This window comes from Euleptes europaea, chromosome 14 (genome assembly GCF_029931775.1).
Source record: "Euleptes europaea isolate rEulEur1 chromosome 14, rEulEur1.hap1, whole genome shotgun sequence".
In the NCBI taxonomy this organism is placed as follows: Eukaryota; Metazoa; Chordata; class Lepidosauria; order Squamata; family Sphaerodactylidae; genus Euleptes; species Euleptes europaea.
The window spans coordinates 42,301,391-42,323,239 of NC_079325.1; the positions used below are offsets into that span (position 1 = coordinate 42,301,391).

Sequence of the window (21,849 nt, forward strand, 5' to 3'; positions counted from 1 at the left end):
TTGAGGTACCCTGGGCCCAAACCCTATAGATAGAGCTGGCAACTTCCAGGTGGTAGCTGGAGATCTAGGATTACAACTGATCTCCAGGTGACAGAGATCAGTTCACCTGGAGAAAACTGCAACTTTGGAAGGTGGTGTGTATGGCAGTACACCTCACTGACGTCCCTCCCCAAACCCTGCCCTCCTCAGGCTCCACTCCCAAAATCTACAGGTATTTTCCAATATGGCGATGAATACCCTACCTATAGAGCTTTAAAGTTCAACACCAGTGCTTTGAATCAGGCCTAGAGGTCAGCCAAACAGATTAAAACTGACATATAGTATGTGCATAGCAGATGATGCCTGTCAACAGTCAACTGCATAATGGTTTTTTAAAAGTATTTATTTTAACTGTTGAAAACTGCTTTCCATCTATGCATAAAGTGGTGTATAAATGAATAAAATAAATATAAATTAATGAATATTTAATCTTTCTGAGTCCGGTCCTAGCAACTGGCAGAGTGAGGCATTAGCAGATTTTGCGTGGTGTTGCAGAAACAGCAAATGGGCAATGATTTAATTTTGTGTATTGTACAAGGTTATCAGAAGTGCACCAAATAGATGTGCCAGAAATAATTAAATGAAAATGCATGTTGGGCTGATTCAACAGTTCTCCAAGATGCCAGAGGCTGTCATTATCAATCTGCTTTCTTTCCCCTGTTCTTATAGATCTTATCCAAAGGGAAAATAGTAAGCTATGGGACTCAGGACAAGATTAAAGACTCCGTTTACCAAAGCCTGACTTTTCAACTAACTTACGAAATGGTGCCTTCGGCCCGCCTTCTGGTCTACTACATAGTTACTGGAGAAGGAACTGCAGAGCTGGTAGCTGATTCTGTATGGCTGAATATAGAACAAAAATGTGGGAACAGTATTGTGGTGAGTAGCTGTTCTTTATATGCTAGCTGGTCTGTGCATTTGATTGACACAACCCAGGGCAAGCTCATCATGACTGACGGACCCTTGAAATCACGGGATTTTCTTTAGTGAATCATGTTTGTTTTTAACCCACACAGGTTCAGTTATCCAAAAGCCAGACGTCGTACAAGCCGGGACAGGTCGTATCGCTTTCCATGAAATCCCAGTTTGGCTCTTTCATCGCTTTGTCATCCATGGACAAGGGAATTTATGGAGTAACAGGAAAAAAGAAGAGGCCCATGGAAAGAGTTACGTGACATTCAGTGCATGTGTGTGTGTGTGTGGGAGGGGCCACCCAAACCTTCTGCTATATTCTTGCATATAGATAGGATTGCCAGCCCTGGGTTGGGAAATACCTGGAGATTTGGGAGGCGGAACCTGAGGAGGGCGGGGTTTGGAGAAGGGAGGGACTTCAACACCATAGAGTCCAATTGCCAAAGCGGCCACTTTCTCCAGGGAAACTGATCTCTATCAGCTGGAGATGAGTTGTAATAGCAGGAGATCTCCAGACACCACCTGGAGGTTTGTGGTAAACAAAGGTTAGCGTGCTGTGGGATGCTCAGCAAACTAGAAACAGCACTTCATGAAGCTAGACACAATGATTATATAGTAGTGGTATTTAATAACATATCCACCACTGATAGTGTGTAGGCAAAAACATGTGTTGTTAATTATTGCCTTAAAAGTAACGCCGAAGAGAGGACTATGCCTTGTTACAAACAAATAACAGTATTATAGGTAAGTCCATGAAAGGGGGTGCCAACCTCCCTTTCTTCCACAGATATGCTTCTTGAGAGTAGTAATTCAGTAGTATAGTTGTTCTCAACAGAAGCCCGGTGATCTTTCTGTTTCGGCGATTGACACCTTCTTCAGGGACTACTATATCATAAATTAATACATAATGCTAATTAACAAATAATAATTAACATAAAAATGCTAGCAATTGGCTTAAACAAGGGAAAAATTAGAGAGAAGATAGAGCATCATACTCACACGCTGGCTGTTATTAACAATCTCTGCATTGGCAATTTACCAAAGATACTGCCCTTAATTTTAAAAGGTGCAGTCACATGTAAGAATCAACCATTAAAGGGACAGTTACATTTTACATTACAGAAGAACTGATATCAATTAAAGAGACAGCTGTTACATAGATTATGTTACAAATAGCATGCTAGATCCATCGAGGTGTTCAGTCCTTTAGGATACAAAGTATCAAACATGTGGATATATTTAGACTCTTGACGTCTTAGTATGAGATCCACATCAGACCTATCATATTTCTGTTGATTAAATCGCCATAATACAAAAAATGAAAGATCCTCATCAGTGTGATTATTGTCAAGAAGCATATCTGTGGAAGAAAGGGAGGTTGGCACACTCCATCTCCCATCCAAGGACACTGGGTCCGGGAAGCACTGCCCCGGCAACGTTCATAGCAATACAATGCTATAACAATATGTGTAATAGCTTCTCTTAATTCCCAGCTACGATTAAAAAAAAAATCTCAATCCCCCTCCATTGGGGAGGTATGCCTTGCCCCTGATAAATCTGCAATTAAAGAGCCTTTGTTTGAAGAAAAAAATGAAGCTAGGGCTTTAGAGAATTTGTTGCACGTGTTGTTATTATGTTATTTTGCTATAACATTATTCAATTGCTAATTTTAAAAACAAACAAACAGAAGAGGCCCCTGGTGGCTGGAAGGGAGGAAGTGGGGCCATTGGGACAGGGTCAGAGGAAACGGCTGCCATGTGGCTGCCTGCGTGGTAGCCATCCAGACTTCACTGCAATTTCACCCAAAAACGTTGCAGCAAAGAATGTTTGAGAAAGACTGGAGAAAAGCTGGGGAACCCCTAGAGATGTATGAATGTACCCCAATTCTGTGGGGAAGCAGGGGGAAAAACCCCCACATCCCAACAAAAGTGAGCGCAGGAAAGAACTAGGGTTGCTAGGTCCCTCTTCGCCACCGGCAGGAGATTTTTGGAGCGGAGCCTGAGGAGGGTGGGGTTTGAGGAGGGGAGGGACTTCAATGCCATAGAGTTCAATTGCCAAAGCGACCATTTTTCTCCAGGTGATCTGATCTCTATTGGCTGGAGATCAGTTGTATTAGCAGGAGATCTCCTGCTGCTACCTGGCAGTTGGCAACCCTACAGATAACCCATGTTGAAATGGCCAGAGTAATAAGGAGGGTTGCCAACTTCCAGGTACTAGCTGGAGATCTCCTGCTATTATAACTGATTTGCAGCGGATAGAGATCAGTTCACCTGGAGAAAATGGCTGCTTTGGCCATTGGACTCTATGACATTGAAGTCCTTCCCCTCTCCAAACCCCACCCTCATCAGGCTCCGCCCCAAAATCCTCCCACCGGTGGCGAAGAGGGGCCTGGCAACACTAGTAATAAGTGATAGCATTTGTCACTGCTGTTTCTGGCAAATAACTTAAAGTTTTCTTTATGATGCAAGAGACTGCCTGTGATACCCCAGTTAAGAAGCTGAATTTATTCTATCCCAGCTAAAACAAACAAACAAACAAACAAGCAAACTAGTTCCTGGCCCCCACCCTTTTCAAACAGGCTCTTCTGCAGCTAGAGAACAGTGATCTGGGTTGCGGTGCTGGTGGAGGACAGAACAACGTCGACGTCTTCCGAATGGCTGGTCTCACCTTCCTAACTAATGCCAATGCAGAGGATTCAAAAGAAGCAGGTGCTTTCCCCTAGCATTTTAGCCATAACAGTGAAACCGTGCTCCCTTTTAAAACACGGCTTCCTAAATTGTGATGCTTACATTGGGGGTTAATCTGGATCAGTAGTGGTATCATAATACGAGCCAACTTGGTGTAGTGATTAAGAGCAGTGGACTCCAATCTGGAGAACCAGGTTCGATTCCCCACTCCTCCACATGAGCAGCGGACTGTAATCTGGCGAACTGGATTTGTTTCCCCACTCCTCCACATGAGCGGCAGACTCTAATCTGGTGAACCGGGTTGGTTTTCCCACTCCTACACATGAAACCTTGGACTAGTTCGAACTCTCTCAGTCCCACCTACCTCACAAGGTGTCTGTTGTGGGGTGAGGAAGAGAAGGAGATTGTAAGCTGGTTTGATTCTCCTTAAAAGGTAGAGAAATTTGGCATATAAAAACCAACTCTTCTTCTTATGGTATCTGATTGCTTAAAGTATCTGAGCTGGGTGGCTGTGTGTAGGTACAGAGACATATGTTGGGGCTGAGGGAAGAGGCTTCCTAAGCTTATCTCGATTGTAAATCTTACGTACGAAGAGGCACGCATGCACTTCCACTTGGGCTCAGGGTTGTAGCCTTATGGGAGGGGCCGAGGCTCAGTGGTAGAGCATCTGCTTGGCATTCAGAAGGTCCCCGATTCAATTCCTGGCATCTCCAGTTAAAGGGACTAGGCAGGAAGGTGATGTGAAAGACCCCTGCCTGAGACCCTGGAGAGCTGCTGCCGGTCTGAGTAGACAATACTGAGTTTGATGGGCCAAGGGTCTGACTCAGTATAAGGCAGCTTCATGTGTTACTGTGTTATGTCCTGGTCACACTAAGAGATAATTTGCTCATGCAAGTGGACTGCTGTGAATGCGTGTCCCTAGGAGGATGGGGAGCCCCAAACACATCCTGGGTGCTGCCCACGTGGCTCGTCTCCCCAATTTAGGGTGTGGACATGGAGTCCTGTTAAAAAAGTAATAATTGCATCAGTGGGGGGGGGGCGGGGAGGCTGGAACGAACCTGCTCAACAGCACAGTGGGGTGCATAAATGCGTAAATTAATCTGCCCAATAAAGTCCAAGTAATTGCTTCATTTAGGCTGGCCTTTGGAACCAGTGGCTGTATTAGCAAGTGGCTCTCAGTCCCAGCTGTTGAGCAAAGAGGGGCTGGTTTGTTTCATAAGCGCTCACTAAATATTTACTTTGTTGACACTGGTCTATAAAATCATTCTTATTGTTGTTGGGCCTTCCTCTTTGTTTGTTTTCACAGATGAAGCTTGTCATGCCATTGTGAGATCACTAAGGTCCACCATCAGCCAGGAAATTGAAAAAAAAGGTATTTTTTTACCAGATTTTTTTATTCAGCAGCATTCCTATGGGGGAAAATACCCCATGAGCTTTGCTTGAAAAAGCTTTTCAAAAATAATTTTTTTTATTTGGCCGTCAAGTCACGTCTGATTTACCGGTATGGTGACCCCTGGTGGGATTTTCAAGGCAAGAGATGTTTAGAGGTGGTTTGCCATTGCCTGCCTCTGCGTCATGACCCTGGTATTCCTTGGAGGTCTCCCGTCCAAATAATTGCCAGGGTCAACCCTGCTTAGCTTCTGAGATCTGACGAGATCAGGCTAGCCTAGGCTTCCAAGTCAGGGCATACATTGGTCATTCACCTATGGATTCTGTGTAATATATTTGTGTCTCTTCCGGGCACCCCTTGAATTTCTGCTTGCTACAAAGGAGGATTCTCCAGCATGGCCAGATTGACACACAGTATGTCCCCCCCTCCCAATTTAAACAGCAGTTCTTCCCTAATCCCAATTTCGTTTCTTCACAAGTTCCTGTTTCTACAAGTGGAGGATTTTGGGATGCAGAATGTGGGCTTTGTGTCTCAACAGAATGAATGAAGGGGCATCCATAACACTCAGAAGAGTTAAGATTTCTCAAGCAGCTGTGGGGGCATCGGAAATGAGATGCTCTCCTTTTGAGGACTGGCATCAGTCAAAAGATATTGCTGTATAGTTAAAGCTAAGCAGGTTTTAGTCAGGTGAGTGCCTGGGTGGGAAAGTGATCTCAGGTAGGAAGCCTGGGGAAGACCTTGGAGTGTTAATCAAGAGTGGATAGTTCCAGGTACAATATAAGATAGTTTAATATGTTCATACATAAGTATAATAAACTTCCAGAAAACATGAGGCCAGTCCGTTCGGCCCTGTTTCTACTACTTGCCTGTCAAATAAATTTGCTGTGTTGTTCCTTTTCTTGCTCGCTTATCCAGTATTAATCTGTTGGATTATTAAAGTTATGGGCTTCATCCCCATCTGTTTCGTTCCTCCACTGTGAACTTAATTCCTTTTCATCGTTCATAGCTGAACTATAACTAGCAGGAAGGCTGCTGTGCCACAGAAAACAGGCTGTCGAATGCTTCCTGTCATTTCAGTGTCTCGCTATAGACATAAAGAAGTTCAGAAGTGCTGCCGATCCGGAGCACAAGAGTATCCCATCTCTCAGACGTGCAGTGAAAGAGCCAGCCGTATTAGGGGCGTCCCACAAGTGTGTATAAAGGCCTTCCAGGACTGTTGTGAATTCGCCAACAAGCTACGTCAAACTGAACCACACAAAGTTTTACTGCTGGCAAGAATGCGTAAGTCTCGGTCCAATGTCAATTTGGAATCTGCAGTTGTTTCTTGTAGGGTTTTAAAGCGATGGTCAGAAGCATGGACAGATAGAGGAATGACTGATTCAGTCAGCCAGTCGATTGGTCGTCTTTTAAAATCCAGATAAAAGCTGTCGAAGAATTTCAGTGCCACTGACGTTATTAATTTTGCACTCTGTCCCTCAGTTAGGCAAAGCAGAGGAAATATTTGTCCAGGGAGTCAGGCATGCTAAATCATCATAAGTACTAATTGTCTGCAAGTCAGCTCAAAACTTCTGGTTTTCGGGTCATTCCTAGGGTTGCCATCCTCAAGGTACTAGCTGGAGATCTGCTATTACAACTGATCTCCAGCCAATAGAGATCAGTTCACCTGGAGAAAATGGCCACTTTGGCAATTGGACTCTATGGCATTGAAGCACCTCCCCAAACCCCACCCTCCTCAGGCTCCACCACAAAAACCTCCTGCCAATGGCGAAGAGGGACCTGGCAACCCTATGCTCACCCCTGCCCTCTCCCTCAGCTAGGAGCAGCCGCCTTTTCCAGCTTTCTATGGATACTTGGCAGAACTATCAGAACTAACAACTTAACATCCACAAGGAACATGTCACCTGTCTATTCAGAGACATCAACCCAACAATGGGACTGGTCAGCATAGAAAGTGATATTTGAAGATGCTGCATATGGCTGGCTGGCTGACTTATCTGGCAGACATTTTTTTTAATCTTTCTCCCCCCAGAAATTGAAGCTTTCTTAGATGTGGATGAACCGGCAATCCGAAGCTATTTTCCTGAAAGCTGGCTCTGGGAAGTCCACCAAGTTTCTAGGTACGGTATTGCATGTAAGATTCTATCATTTCAACTTCAGCTGTAGTTCGGAATCGCCCTCTTTACAGAGCTGAGGCTGCTTACTGTTTTCCTAGTAGTCCTAGGGCCAAGCTAGACGTGGCATTTGCCACAAGCTGGGTTGGGGCATCTGTTGGACAGAAGTGGCCTCTGGGAAATAACATTCCCAAGCACTCCAAGGCCTGATGTGGCTTGGGGATATGGTGCAAGAAGGAAAGAGGTTTCAGCCTTCCCTCCCATGCCATGTTCCTAAGAGACAAACGAGGGGCTCTCTGTGGCCATTTTGGCTCAGGAAAATTGCATAGGTAAGAGGCTGAAATTAATTTTAATTGAGGTAATTTCAACCAGTGGGTTTTAAAGCGAAGGTCAGAAGCATGGACAGACAGAGGAATGACTGATTCAGTCAGCCAGTCGATTGGTCATCTTTTAAAATCCAGATAAAAGCTGTCAAAGAATTTCAGTGCCACTGACGTTATTAATTTTGCACTCTGTCCCTCAGTTAGGCAAAGCATTTGTAGGTACTCCCAGAGGGAGTATTTGTCTGGGGAGTCAGGCATGCTAAATCATCATAAGTACTAATTGTCTGCAAGTCAGCTCAAAACTTCTGGTTTTCGGGTCATTCCTAGGGTTGCCATCCTCAAGGTACTAGCTGGAGATCTGCTATTACAACTGATCTCCAGCCAATAGAGATCAGTTCACCTGGAGAAAATGGCCACTTTGGCAATTGGACTATGGCATTGAAGCACCTCCCCAAACCCCACCCTCCTCAGGCTCCACCACAAAAACCTCCTGCCAGTGGCGAAGAGGGACCTGGCAACCCTATGCTCACCCCTGCCCTCCTCCCTCAGCTAGGAGCAGCCGCCTTCTCCAGCTTTCTATGGATACTTGGCAGAACTATCAGAACTAACAAATTAACATCCACAAGGAACATGTCACCTGTCTATTCAGAGTCATCAACCCAACAATGGGTTGAAATTAAATCAAAAGCGTTTCCATCTAGACATTAGGAGGAATTTTCTAACAGAGCGGTTCCTCAGTGGAACATGCTTCCTTGGGAGGTGGTAATTTCTCCTTCCCTGGAGGTTTTTAAGAAGAGGTTAGATGGCCATCTGTCAGCAATGCTGATTCTAGGATCTTTAGCAGATGATGTGAGGGAGGGCATCTTGGCCATCTTCTGGGCATGGAGTAGGGGTCACTGGGTGTGTGTGGGGGGGGGAGGTAGTTATGAATTTCCTGCATTGTGCAGGGGGTTGGACTACTAGATGACTCTGGTGATCCCTTCCAACACTATGATTCTATAATAATAGGCACTCTTTGACTTGCTAAAAAAAAGATTATTTTTCAGTTTAATAATAATAGTTACCATATGCAGAGCACTTTCAGTGTGCTTCCCACATACTGTATTGTCACTCTTATGACAGCCCTGTAGCATAGGCTAGCGTTAACCTCATATTATAGATGGGGACAAGAGGAAGCAAAGTAGGGTTGCCAGCTCTGGGTTGGGAAATACCTGGAGATTTTGGGGGTGGAGCCTGAGGAGGGCAGGGTTTGGAGAGGGGAGGGACTTCAATGCCATAGAGTCCATGCAGATAGCCATGCAGATTAGTTTTGGATTTCACACATTAACAGATCACTCCAGGATACAATGGTTCCATATTAACATACCATGCCCTCATTAGCACATTATCTTGATACTTACAGGACAATGATTAGCACATTACCTTTGATACTTTTTGCAGGACAATGATTCAGCTCAAACCCAACCCCTTTCTGACTATATATTACTCTTCCTACACACTTGACACTGAGAGACACTGTCCTTCAGTGTTACTCCTCTGAAGATGCCTGCCACAGCTGCTGGCAAAACGTCAGGAAAGAAAATACCAAGACCACAGTCACACAGCCCGGATAACCTACAAGAACCAAGAGACCTGTATATTAATTTTGTAACAGAACCACTTAGATTCTATGTATTACCAGTAAAAATATCCACACAGATATTATCAGCAGAACCCTTAAAAGCATAAAGTCAAATTTAAGCGGTTTAAACGTTTAGTCAGGGCACTTAGAAAGAGGCACATAGCACCACATGATCTGAAGTTCCAGCAAGGAAACAAATTGTGGTTACAGCTGTCTGCTTTAATTTTTCACCTGCCCAGTGGCCCATTCCCTAGATACCGTATCTTCCAAAGATTTAAACATCTTTGGTTTGTCAATTCAAGCATCACACTAAACCCTACTTTTCACCAACCGTAGTTTGAAAGCCCACTTCAAACCATTGTTTCTGATTCTGGTTTGCTGACCTCTCAGAAAGTATAGTCTGACAGTTCAGACATCACACTAAGCCAGAGTTAAGCTTCCTGGATAGAATATGTAAACTAGTTCTCTGATGCCACCAATGAGAAAATAGTAATGAGGCAGAAAGTATCTCAGTTATTCACTTTTTGTAAAAACCCTTTATGCAGCTCGAAGGCTCTTCCTGTGACCCTTCCTGATTCTCTCACCACATGGGAAATACAGGGTGTTGGCATATCAGATAAAGGTATGTAAATAAGTCCTAATTTGTTTTTGGGGACCAAGTGAGACCCTGCACATAAAATGAATCAATGGGGGAAGGAGGCAGAACACTTAAAAAAAAGAGAGAGGCGTGAGATGTTCACTGCAGCCACGGGAACCTGGGGTATAAAGCAAGAACCATATGGCCTAAGTCCGTCACTGTCTTCTACCCAAAGCACTCAGAGAAGGGTTGGGTTATGCAACATCAGCTCCTGCAATTGGCAGCAGTCTGAGTCCTCTGTACTTGGCTCTTGCCCCCAACCATAGTACCATGCTCATAAACTAATTTGGGCCTCAGCATGGGCCCATACTTGCTTGCTGCTTTCACTGGTCACATAGGAGAGCCAGGGTGGTGTAGTGTTTAAGAGCAGAGGTTTGGAGTGGTGGACTCTGATCTGGAGAACCGGGTTTGATTCCTCACTCCTCCACATGAGCGGCAGATGCTAATCTGGTGAACTGGATTTGTTTCCCCACTCCTACACACGAAGCCCGCTGGGTGACCTTGGGCCAGTCACAGTTCTGTTAGAGTTCTCTCAGCCCCACCTACCGCACAAGGTGTATGTTGTGGGGAGGGGAAGGGAAGGTGATTGTAAGCCGGTTCTCCTTCTTCTCCTCCTTCTTCTCCTTCTTCTTCTCCTTCAAAATCCTTTGTAAATACTGAGAATATTTTTAATGTTCCTTTTACACAGGGATATGTGTTGCTGATGCTCTTCAAGTGGAGGTAGTCAAAGACATTTTCTTAAGTGTGAATATTCCTTACTCTGTTGTCCGTGGAGAACAAATTGAATTGAGGGGATCGATTTACAATTACAGAAATATGAGAACGAGGGTAAGCCTCTTTAACCGGAAATGTTACCGGGAATGCTTTAATTAAAGGTTCTATGCATGCCAGTGTTTCAACTCTTGCTATTCAGAACTGAAATGCAACATCTCAAACATGAATCTGTTACTATGGATTTGAACCTTTACCTCCAGATCTGAGATGTGAATGCTTTAGATTTCTTTTGATACCTTTCGGGTCTGGCAGTTCTTAAATATAAAACTCATAAATCACTCAACAGTCATGTACTGTCAAATGCAAAAATTGTAGCAGTTGCATACTAAATACCATTGTATACAGTCATGAAGTGTTGTCAGATATTTGATACCTTAGTACAGGGGGTGGGGAACCTTTTTTCCACCAAGGGCCGTTTGGATATTTATAACATCATTCGCGGGCCATACATAATTATCAACTTAAAAATTAGCCGCCCAAGCAGGCAGCTGCCCCAGATGACACCACCCCAACGGGCAAGCAGGCAGGCATCCAACCAGTGGCGCAGTCGCCCACCTTCTGCCCCCAGCCCTCTTGTAGTACAGAGGGAATACGTTTCTCCACGGCCTGGGTGGGAAAGGGTTAACACCGTTTCTTGGGCGGTCCTAGCAGCTCCATAGCTAACGACTCTTCTGCAAGGGGGGGAAAAGGTTCCTTTTCTCAGCAAAACAAACTCACACCTGCCTTGAATAGAGGCTATTCCTGTCCGCGGGAGGGGGCAGATCACTAGTCTTAGATCCTTCTGAGCTAGAGATCTGCCAGGACCCTCGACCAGCCGAAATGATTTTGCGGGCCTTAAACGGCCCCTGGGCCTGACGTTCCCCACCCCTGCCTTAGTATGCAAACTGCCAAAGAGCATTGAATATATTCAGATGAATCTTGAGGTCAGATACTCAAGACAACTTTAACTGGCTATTCATATTGAACATCCGGTGAAGATTCAAACACGCTGAGACGTTTGAGAGCAGCTTTGCTCCAGTGAGGGGGGCAGGAGACAAAATAGGAGGAAAACCTCAAAAAGTACATACATACCTCAAAAGGTGCCATTGGCCGGCACAAAATAACAGAGCAGTGCAAGTACCAATACAACACTGGTAAAAACAACAATAAAAAGGGAAAACAAAAATACAGCAGAACAACCAAAAACAAACAGATCAAACACACCATCAACATGACAGGGTACCAGATAAATATTGTACATTATATATTGTGCGTTGTTTCACCCTTCACTCGTCATCTGATATGTCACCAATAGTATAACCCTTTCTGTTTTGATCATTCCTTTTAATAATGGCCTTCCAGCAAAATTTAGCTACATCGTAAGATATAGCAGGGTTTTTATCTTCAAGCAGAAACAGAGCAAAAGCCATGGTCCACCAACACTTGAGTGATATGGAGCTCCAGTCGGAGATTGCACAACTTTCTGGGGTATATAAGAATTTATTATCTGGTGGTGGCAAAGTCACAGCTCCATACCTTTCCAATATTACTTTACCCCAACTGAGTTGGGCATTCTCTAGAGCACGTTTTGATGCCCTCCCTTCGACTGTTCTTCTGGGTTGATCTCTAAACCAACCCAGAGAGATGAGAAAATGTGCATGTACAGCAAGAGCAGAGGAGTCCTTGTCACATATTCTATTATATTGTGAACTCTATGAGGAATTTAGAAGATCTATAATTGATCCCTGGTTACAACAATATGGTTATTTGCATCAACCTCAAAAGGTAATAAGTCTTTAATATATCCTGATGCATTTCAAGAATGATCTGTTCATCAGAGGTTCCTTTGCAAGGGAACCTGTGAACTTCTTGAAAGAAGCTCTCTCAGTCAGCAGAAAGAGTTTGCAAGAGACTCGCAAAGTTGAGATGGTTTTTAAACACATGGGGACCTGTTAAGGAATTATTCTTTTAAATCCCTTTTGAGGTTTTCCTTTTCGGTAGCATGTTAGTGATCCAGCTGAATGAAATGTTCTCATTCTGGTTCACGTTTCAGTTTTGCGCTCAGATGTCGGTCGGTGAAGGGATTTGCCTGTTCAAAGGCTCTCCCAGGAATCAGCACGGCATACAGATCACCAAGTGCGGTCACAAGGCGGCAATCGAAGGCTCTTCTGTCGCTTCGGTATCATTCAAGATTCTCCCACTGGAGATAGGTCTCCACACTGTCAACCTTACACTCCTAAGCGAGTTTAACAGCGAAACCGTCGTGAGAACCATAAGAGTCGTGGTAAGATCAGACTCCTTTACTTCAAAGCCCTGTCCTCTTGCCGCATGTGTTCAGCCAGAGTAAATAACGATTGACAAATTGTGCATAAGCATTACATAAACACGCCCTGGTTTAGCAGCTACAGTCAAATGTGATTTCTGCTTGCCACCCACCACCTTATGTCCCATGTGCTGCTACCAACTCCTTTTGGCAGATTCCCCCCCCACACACACACACACTTTAGGATTATCTAACACTTTTTGAATGCTTAAAGTGTTGCACATTATCTTTCTATCCTTACAACATCTGCATAGTAGAAACTTGTTATTCCCATATAGTTAGGGTTGCCAACCTCCAGGTACTAGCTGGCGACCTCCTGCTATTACAACTGATCTCCAGCCAATAGAGATCAGATCATCTGGTGAAAATGGCTGCTTTGGCAATTGGACTCTATGGCATTGAAGCCCCTCCCCTCCCCAAATCCCACCCTCCTCAGGCTCCACCCAAAAAACCTCCCACCAAGGTCACCCAGCAAGCTTCTTTGGCAGAGTAGGGATTCGAACCTAAGGTCTCCCAGATCCTAGTCCGATACTGTAATCACTACACCATGCTGGCTGGCCAAACCGAGATGAGATGATGGGAGGTTCCAGGTTAAATAATCAACAAGCGGGATGGAAAGTTGGATTGGAAGTGTGATGAAAGGAGCAACAAGCCTTCCCTCTCTTCAAGATAATTCCCTGACCTAAAATAACCCCATGGAACGTCAGTTTGTCCTGTATATTTACTCCAGAGAGGCAAATATGATACAAAGGTTCTCTAAGAACATAAGAACAGAAGAAAGGCCCTGCTGGATCAGACCAAGGCCCATCAAGTCCAGCAGTCTGTTCACACAGTGGCCAACCAGGTGCCTCTAGGAAGCCCACAAACAAGACGACTGCAGCAGCACCCTCCTGCCTGTGTTCCACCACACCTAATATAATAGGCATGCTCCTCTGATTCTGGAGAGAATAGGTATGCATCATGACCAGTAGTCATTTTGACTAGTAGCCATGGATAGCCCTCTCCTCCATGAAAATGTCCACTCCCCTCTTAAAGCCTTCCAAGTTGGCAGCCGTCACCACATTTTGGGGCAGGGAGTTCCACAATTTAACTATGCGTTGTGTGAAAAAATACTTCCTTTTATCTGTTTTGAATCTGTCACCCTCCAGCTTCAACAGATGACCTCGCGTCCTAGTATTATGGAAGAGGGAGAAAAGCTTCTCCCTGTCCACTCTCTCCAAGCCATGCATAATTTTATAGACCTCTATCATGTCTCCCCTCAGCCGCCTTCTTTCCAAGCTAAACAGCCCTAAGCGTCTTAACCGCTCCCCATAGGACAGTTGCTCTAGTCCCCTAATTATTTTGGTTGTCTGTGTTATGAATGAAGTTTGCTGGGTGACCCTGGGCCACCCTCTCTCTCTCTCTTTCAGGTCTGCCCTCTGCAGCAATAAAGCCCTTTTCAATATGACTTCCCTTCAGATATCTGAAGAGTCTCATCCTTTCTCCCCTTGGTTTTCTCAAGGCGAGGTGCGCCCTTTCCTTTGTAGAACTAGTTTTTCCTGTCTCAATTTGTGTATTTCAAATTTGTACACCCCTCCTTGTAGAACTATAATAATGTCAGTGAACTTCATTTGTGAATCCCATTCCATGTTTGTGTACAAACTGAGCAATGTAGAGAAGAGCACATGTGAGACTTTCTACCAGGGTCAGCAGCTTGCAGAGCAGAGGGACTGAATTATTACAGCTCACTGCTGCAGTTTATTTATTTCATTGGCTTTCTGCCATTGGGGACCCAAAGCTATTGACATCATTCTTTTCTCCTTCATTTTATCCTCACGCCAATCCTGAGAGGTAGGTTAGGCTGGGATTGTGTGACTGGCCCAAGGTCACCCAGGAATCTTCCATGGCAGGGTGGAGATTCGAACCTGAGGTCTCCCAGATCCTAATCTGACACTTCACCAAACCATCTGTCTCTTTTTGCAGCCCTTCATACGATCAGAAAAATTCCTTTCGAAAGGCAGACCAGATATAATTTCAAAAAAAAAAAAGATACTATTTTGAGATACCATCATGTTTTTCTTTTTTTACGTTTTAAAACTCGGTTAAACTTTGGAGCTGGGTTCTATTTATTTTGTTTTTTATTTTTACAAAATTCATACCCCACCTTTCTGCTCTCACAAAGGTTTCAAAGCTCATACCAAGTTTTATGATTAATTTTTCAGTTAGCACCAATATGGAGGCAGAAGAATGGCATTCACTGCTTCCTGTTCCTGCTTTTGCAATCTCTGTGCTACCTGACGATTTTTACAGTATTTTTGTTTCTTGTTAACTTGTACTGTCCATTGTTTAACACTAGTCTTTTATGCATGGCTGTTTCACTCGCCATCACCCCTCCTACCACTTGCGGGTCTTTGTGTTGATTATGCATGTCATTTCCAACCGTCAAAAGTCGCCTCGCTCTCCAACTGCCTTTCCCCGCATTTTGCCCACATTTTCAGAGACCTGTTTTATTTCAAACTTGAAAACAAGGGCAAAACACAGGGAAAGTCAGGGGGAGAGCGAGGCGACCTCTGGCGGTCGGAAACGGCATGCATAACCAACACAAAGACCCAAAGACGTCGGAGGGGTGACGGTGAGTGAAACAGCCATGCATAAAAGACCACTATAATTGTTTCATTCAGTTGGTACAATTGAAACCCAGGAATTTTGACCTCAAAACAGGTGGTGTGTGCAATAGGTGTACAACTATAGTGGTTTAAAATTATTTCTATAGTTTTAGAAAGAAATGTATAAACAGAAGTGCTGAATAATTATATTCCTCCCCCCCCCCACAATTCTTGGGTTTTAGCCAGAAGGCATTCGAAAGGAAATTTATGAAGGCCGCACTCTGGACCCACAAGGTGTTTATGGTATGGCAAGTGAAGTCTTCTCTTCTGGCTTAATTGTTTCACACTGCTAGTTTAGATAAGAATTGGCATTGTGTGCATTATGATGCTGTTGGAATATAAACCCACAGTTAGGTGACTGTAAATCAGATATAAAACTATTGTCACCCTTTAGCATACTGATCCCTCTAGATTGCTGCTACTTCACTACTTCTAACAGCCCATCTCTACTTTACTGTTGCCTGCCTTAATACTTCATGTGTCTGATCCCCTACACCATGGTCCCCAACCTTTTGGAGCCTGCAGGCACCTTTGGAATTCTGACACAGGGTGGTGGGCGCAACCACAAAATGGCTGGCATGGGTAGGGTTGCCAGGTCCCTCTTCACTATCGACGGGAGATTTTTGGGGCGGAGCCTGAGGAGGGCGGGGTTTGGGAGGGACTTAAATGCCACAGAGTCCAATGGCCAAATCGGTCATTTTCTCCAGGTGAGCTGATCTCTATCGGCTGGAGATCAGTTGTAATAGCGGGAGATCTTCTGCTATTACCTGGAGTTTGGCAACCCTAGACATGGGAGACCGAGCCACATACACAAACAGAGGATGTCTAAGTGTTGGGAAGAAGAGGGGTAATTTAAAGAGTACACTGTGAAAGAGAAGTGAGAGACAGAATAATACCAACACTGTGGTATTATAATATAATATAAACACTGTGGGGGCAGCTGCCACCAAAGCAATGTCATGTTAATCTGTACAGCCAATCAGATTTGCAATGGCCAATCAGAAGCTATGCAGGGCAAGAGTCCCATCTGGCCCCTCCCACTTTCTGAAAACACTTGGAGGGCACCAGGTAAGGTGTGGTTGGGCACCATGGCGGCCACGGGAACTGTGCTTTGGACCCCTTCTCTACACTGAGAGCCAATGTAGTATACTGGTTGAACACATGAAGCTGCCTTATACTGAATCAGACCCTTGGTCCATCAAAGTCAGTATTGTCCACTCAGACCGGCAGTGGCCCTCCAGGGTCTCAGGTGGAGGTCTTTCACATCACCTACCTGCCTAGCCCCTTTAACTGGAAATTCCGTGGATTGAACCTGGGACCTTCTGCATGCCAAGCCGATGCTCTACCACTGAGCCACGGCCCCTCCCCTACTGGACTAGGATGTGGGAGACTCCAAGTTTGAATTCCCCACTCTGCCATGGAAGCTGGGCCAGTAACACCCAGAAGGTGGCAAACTGAAGACCATAGCTGGCATATGAGGGCATATGGGGAGAGACAGCCCTTTAGATAAGTGGGTCCTAGGCCACGAAGGGCTTTAAATGTCATGATCAGCATCTTGTATTGAACTTGGAAATAAACTGGTAGCCAATGAAATTGTTTTAAAAAAGGCAAGATGTGTTCATACAATAAAACAAACATGAAAATGAATAACAACTAATCATAAAACCTAGCCAGGGATTAAGCATCATAAATCCCAAGCGAGGCATAAAAACAGCATTATGCAAATGTTATAATTATGTCTGTTTTTATAACTATTTACTATAAGCTGTCTTTTGAAATCAAAGTTAGATACAAACTTTTAAAATGAATTCCTTGGTGTGTTTTTTTGGGGGGAGAACCATTTATACTACCTGAAACTCCTTGGAGGAAGGGTGGAATAAACATGTGATAGATAGAAAGCATCAATATTAAAAGAGCTAAGGAAATTATGTACTGACATAAATATTGTTGTACGTTTTCTTTTATATTTTCAATAATAGGCACAGTGAACAGACAGCAGGAATTTCAGCACAGGATGCCAACAAATATGGTCCCTAAAACAAAAGTTGACAGGACTGTGAGTATAAAAGGTAATATGGAGGATACAGTGTTTTATTTAACTGCTGTGTTTTTTCTCAATTCAGCCCTTGGCAGATTTTCATATCTCTCATTTGAAAGAATGAGCATATCACCCTCATTCCATCCCTTCAAGGTTCAAGAATTTTGTTCTTCACTAAGTATCACTTCTCCTTAAGGTAAAGGTCCCCTGTGCAAGCACAGGGTCATTCCTGACCCATGGGGTGACGTCACACCCCGACGTTTCCAAGGCAGACTTTGTTTACGGGGTGGTTTGCCAGTGCCTTCCCCAGTCATCTTCCCTTTACCCCCAGCAAGCTGGGTCCTCATTTTACCGACCTCGGAAGGATGGAAGGCTGAGTCAACTTTGAGCTGGCTACCTGAAACCAACTCCTGTTGGGATCCAACTCAGGTCATGAGCAGAGCTTGGACTGCAGTACTGCAGCTTTCCACTCTGCGCCACTTCTCCTTAACTCTCATTTAACCACGAGAATTTCTGAAACTAATTCTGCTGTTGGAGCATGTGTGCATTCTAGTTCAGTCTTCAGTTCATTTTTATCATCTTTACCTCTCTGATGCTCAATTGTGTATTGATAAGAAGCCAAAATCGCTATCTTGATATAATTGTACATGTGATTGCATTAAGGCTTTTCCTTTGCAGTGTTTTACTGATACTTGCATGTGCTCTGTGCATTGGTAAAACACCACACAAAAGGAATCTTGATGTAGCCATAGATACAATCAGATCACTGTTGCTCTTTTGCAGCCTGTATGCACCAGTAATGTATAGGAGAGAAAGGCACAAATGGAGGGGCTGAAAGCAGCAGTTTCACTGCACACGTGCACTTATCTGTACAGTTTTTTTAAAGGAACAGAGGACTCCTACTGACTGCATTACTTCCACTTTGGAAGCACAACCCAATAATTCAGAACTCCAAAATCCAGGAAGAAATTTAGATGAGCATTTCAGGGACATCCCTAGGGTTGCCAACCTCCAGGTGGTGGCTGGAGATCTCCCGCTAATACATCTGATCTTCAGGCGACAAAGATCAGTTTCCCTGGAGAAAATGGCCACTTTGGGAATTGGACTCTAGGGCATTGAAGTCCCTCCTTTCTCCAAACCCTGACCTCCTCAGGCTCCACCTCCAAAATCTCCAGGTATTTCCCAGCCCGGACCTGGCAACCCTAGACATCCCTAATTTTAAATCAGTGGCTGGTATGCACTGGATGTAATTTCTAAACACAGGATTTCATGGTGTAATTCCCCTTTTCCAGGAAACATTCTGGGTGAAGTGATCGCTGCAGCTCTCGACCCAGAAGGGGTCAAGTTCCTCGCTAACCTCCCCAAGGGAAGTGCAGAAACCGAACTCATGAATGTCATCCCAATATTTTATGTATATTACTATCTGGAAAGGACAAGCAGCTGGGACATGCTTGGTCCTGAAACCATCACTTCAAGAGTGAACATGAGGAGAAGGATGAAAGAAGGTAAAATGAGATTCCCAGTGGTGTTTTCTTGGGGGCCAGGAAACACTGTAGGATGTGCAAGTGGATACAGGTTCAGTATCTCTTATCCAGACATCCGATATCTGGACTGATCCGAAAACCAGACCTTTTGAGCCAGCATACAGCTATTACCCGTAGGCTCTCAGCAATACCATTGAGGGTTCAATGTACACCAGGGGTGGGGAACCTTTTTCCTGCAAAGGGCCATTTGCACATTTATAACATCATTCGGGGGCCATACCAGGTGTAGATCTCCCGGTGGGGGAGAGAGGCTAGGGGTTGCCAGGTCTCCAGCCACCACCTGGAGGTTGGCAACCCCAGGGGAGGCCATGCAGAGAAGGCCTGGAGGGCAGCCAGCGGTGGGCCCGAGCAAACGAGGCACCAGGGGAGCGCAGCCCACGGTCGAGCGGCAAGGGAGGAAGGGAGGAAGGAAGGAAAACAGAGAAAGAGGAAAAGGGAGGGAGAAAGAAATGGAAAGAGGGGGAGACAGAAAGGATGGAGGGAGACAGACAAAGAAAGAGACAGAAAGAGAGGGAGAGAAAAGCCTCCCCACACACACACACACACACACCCGCCGGCCCCACGCGACCTGGCCCCAGGCTCTGTGCCCTCCCCCCTCCCGAGTCCACAAAAGGCCCCCCGAAGCCCGATCGTCTCCTGCGCGCAATGCTGTGCCGCCGGGAGCTGCGGGCCTCTTCCCCCCCTCTCGCTGCTCAACAGCTGACAGGCAGCGAGAGGGGCTTACAGTGTGCCCCAGCGTTCCTGCACGCTGCGGCTATAGGGGGCAGCCTTGGGGGAAGCGTCCCTCCCCCTCCTCTCACCGAGCAACAGCCGTCAGTCGGCGAGAGGAGGTCCAAAGGGTGCCGCAAGCCGAGGCCCCAGGAACACCCTCAGGGAGGGCTGCCCTTCACCGCGCCTCCGCGGCAGGGCCCCGGAGCTCCCGAGGGCCACAAAAAATGTCCTCGGGGGCCGCATACGGCCCCCGGGCCTGAGGTTCCCCATCCCTGCTGTACACAAAGTTATTAAAAATGTTGTTTAAAATTACATTCAGGCTATGTGTATAAAGTATATATAAAACATAAATGAATTTCATGCCTAGACTTGGGTCCCATCCCCAAGATATCTCATTATGTATATGCAAAAATTCCAAAATATTCCAGAAGATGGAAAGATCTGAAATATGGACCACTTCTGGTCCCAAGCAGTCCAGAGAAGGACTGTATTATAATCTATTATAATCAACCTGTATTCTAATCAGCCAACAGAATACTCATAATGGGTGTGTGTTGAAGAAAAAAAACATATATTATGAATATCCATGCAGGGGAAGGGTCAATATTGTCCCCCAGTTTGGGTAAATTAACGCCTCCATGTGGAATTAGCTATACACTAATGTGCTTAAACGCCCTGACCTGGATTGCCCAGGCTAGCCTGATCTCAGAAACTAAGCAGGGTCGGCCCTGGTTAGTATTTGGATGGGAGACCACCAAGGAATACCAGGGTTGCTGTGCAGAGGAAGGCACTGGCAAACTACCTCTGTTAGTCTCTTGCCATGAAAACCCCAAAAGGGGTCGCCATAAGTCGGCTGCGACTTGACGGCACTTTACACACACACACAATGTTCTTAAACACGGAGCCCTTTTCTACCAGACACCTGTGAAAGAAAAGAAAAATTATTAAAAAGAATTTTATGCAATATACAGATGATACATACCTGTTGTACTTGAAGAAAAAATACATACCTTTTTGGATATAGGAACATTGCATGTGTTGGTTGTATACCATATTGGATATTGGAAAAATTGTATTTTGTATTGTGTATTTTGTATTATTGTAATCTTGGATATGTTATATTTGTTGTGGTATACTATAGAATTTGCAATATTTATATAAGAACTTGTTCTGTGTTAATTTGGTTGTAAACATGAGCCCAGCAGTTCAGGTACTGATTCCATATTCACATATGCCATGAGGCTTATCCCCTATTCCATGGTCACAAAAGTGAATTGCACCTAGGATCCAAACATCACAGACAAGTATCTGCCAGCTTGAGGCAACCAGGTGATGCTGAAGTGCCAGTTCCATGCCATTGCCTGATGTAAAGCTTCCAAGATCTGCTGCACTTGTTCTGTTTGGGCAACTTGTTCCTGAGAAGGGAGGCCGCCTTGCTTTGCTGCTGACTTGCCACGTCTGCCGCAGGCCACTGGCTTCCTCTGCAGCTGCGCTTTTGCCGTCCCTTGGACCTAAGCGACTGAAAGGCTTCGGCAGTGGACCACGGTTGCAGCTCCGGCCTCGTTGAAACTCCTGTGGCTATGAAAATTGCAGCAGCCAAACATATCCTCCTCTTGCGGAGAGCCTCCAAGTGGAGCCTTGGCGTTCCTGAAACGGATGCTGGCCCTGCCTGCAGCCTCGAGGCTCCCTTACTTTCACCTTGTTCCGAGACAAAAAAATTAAACTTATGCTTTTGTAATAATTCGCCATGAGTTGGAAGCGACTTGACGGCTCTTAACACACACACAATATTTGAATGTTGGGGGAAAGCCACGAGCAAAGCAGCCCTTGCAAGCACTGCCTTTATGTATTTCCTAGGAATTGTAAGGATCCTGTCGTTCCGGAAAAGAGATTTCTCTTACACAATGTGGAAGGATGGTCAGTCCAGTGCTTGGTGAGTATGACTGCCAGGGAGCTAAAAGAAATGGTTTGGAATTGTGATTTGCTGCAAATACTACTTTCCAGAGGCCTTTTTGGATGAGTCCTCTCTCTCCTAGGGGTTGTCCCAGGTAGGGGTGCCAGCCTCCAGGTACTAGCTGGAGGTCTCCTGCTATTACAACTGATCTCTAGCCGATA

The 21,849-nt window shown here is 45.1% G+C and overlaps 1 protein-coding gene across 1 annotated transcript in view; it reads left to right on the forward strand.

Annotated features, from left to right (window-relative positions):
- C5 (complement C5) overlaps window positions 1-21,849 on the forward strand; it is a 78,037-nt gene that overhangs the window by 34,638 nt on the left and 21,550 nt on the right. The window contains exons 13-25 of the mRNA XM_056860498.1: window positions 709-918; window positions 1,056-1,205; window positions 3,530-3,659; window positions 4,945-5,010; window positions 6,106-6,309; window positions 7,058-7,145; window positions 9,629-9,705; window positions 10,409-10,548; window positions 12,527-12,757; window positions 15,624-15,684; window positions 17,421-17,510; window positions 18,772-18,984; window positions 21,592-21,667. Of these exons, the coding sequence (XP_056716476.1) occupies window positions 709-918; window positions 1,056-1,205; window positions 3,530-3,659; window positions 4,945-5,010; window positions 6,106-6,309; window positions 7,058-7,145; window positions 9,629-9,705; window positions 10,409-10,548; window positions 12,527-12,757; window positions 15,624-15,684; window positions 17,421-17,510; window positions 18,772-18,984; window positions 21,592-21,667 (1,736 nt within the window). The remainder of the gene's footprint in view (window positions 1-708; window positions 919-1,055; window positions 1,206-3,529; window positions 3,660-4,944; window positions 5,011-6,105; window positions 6,310-7,057; window positions 7,146-9,628; window positions 9,706-10,408; window positions 10,549-12,526; window positions 12,758-15,623; window positions 15,685-17,420; window positions 17,511-18,771; window positions 18,985-21,591; window positions 21,668-21,849) is intronic.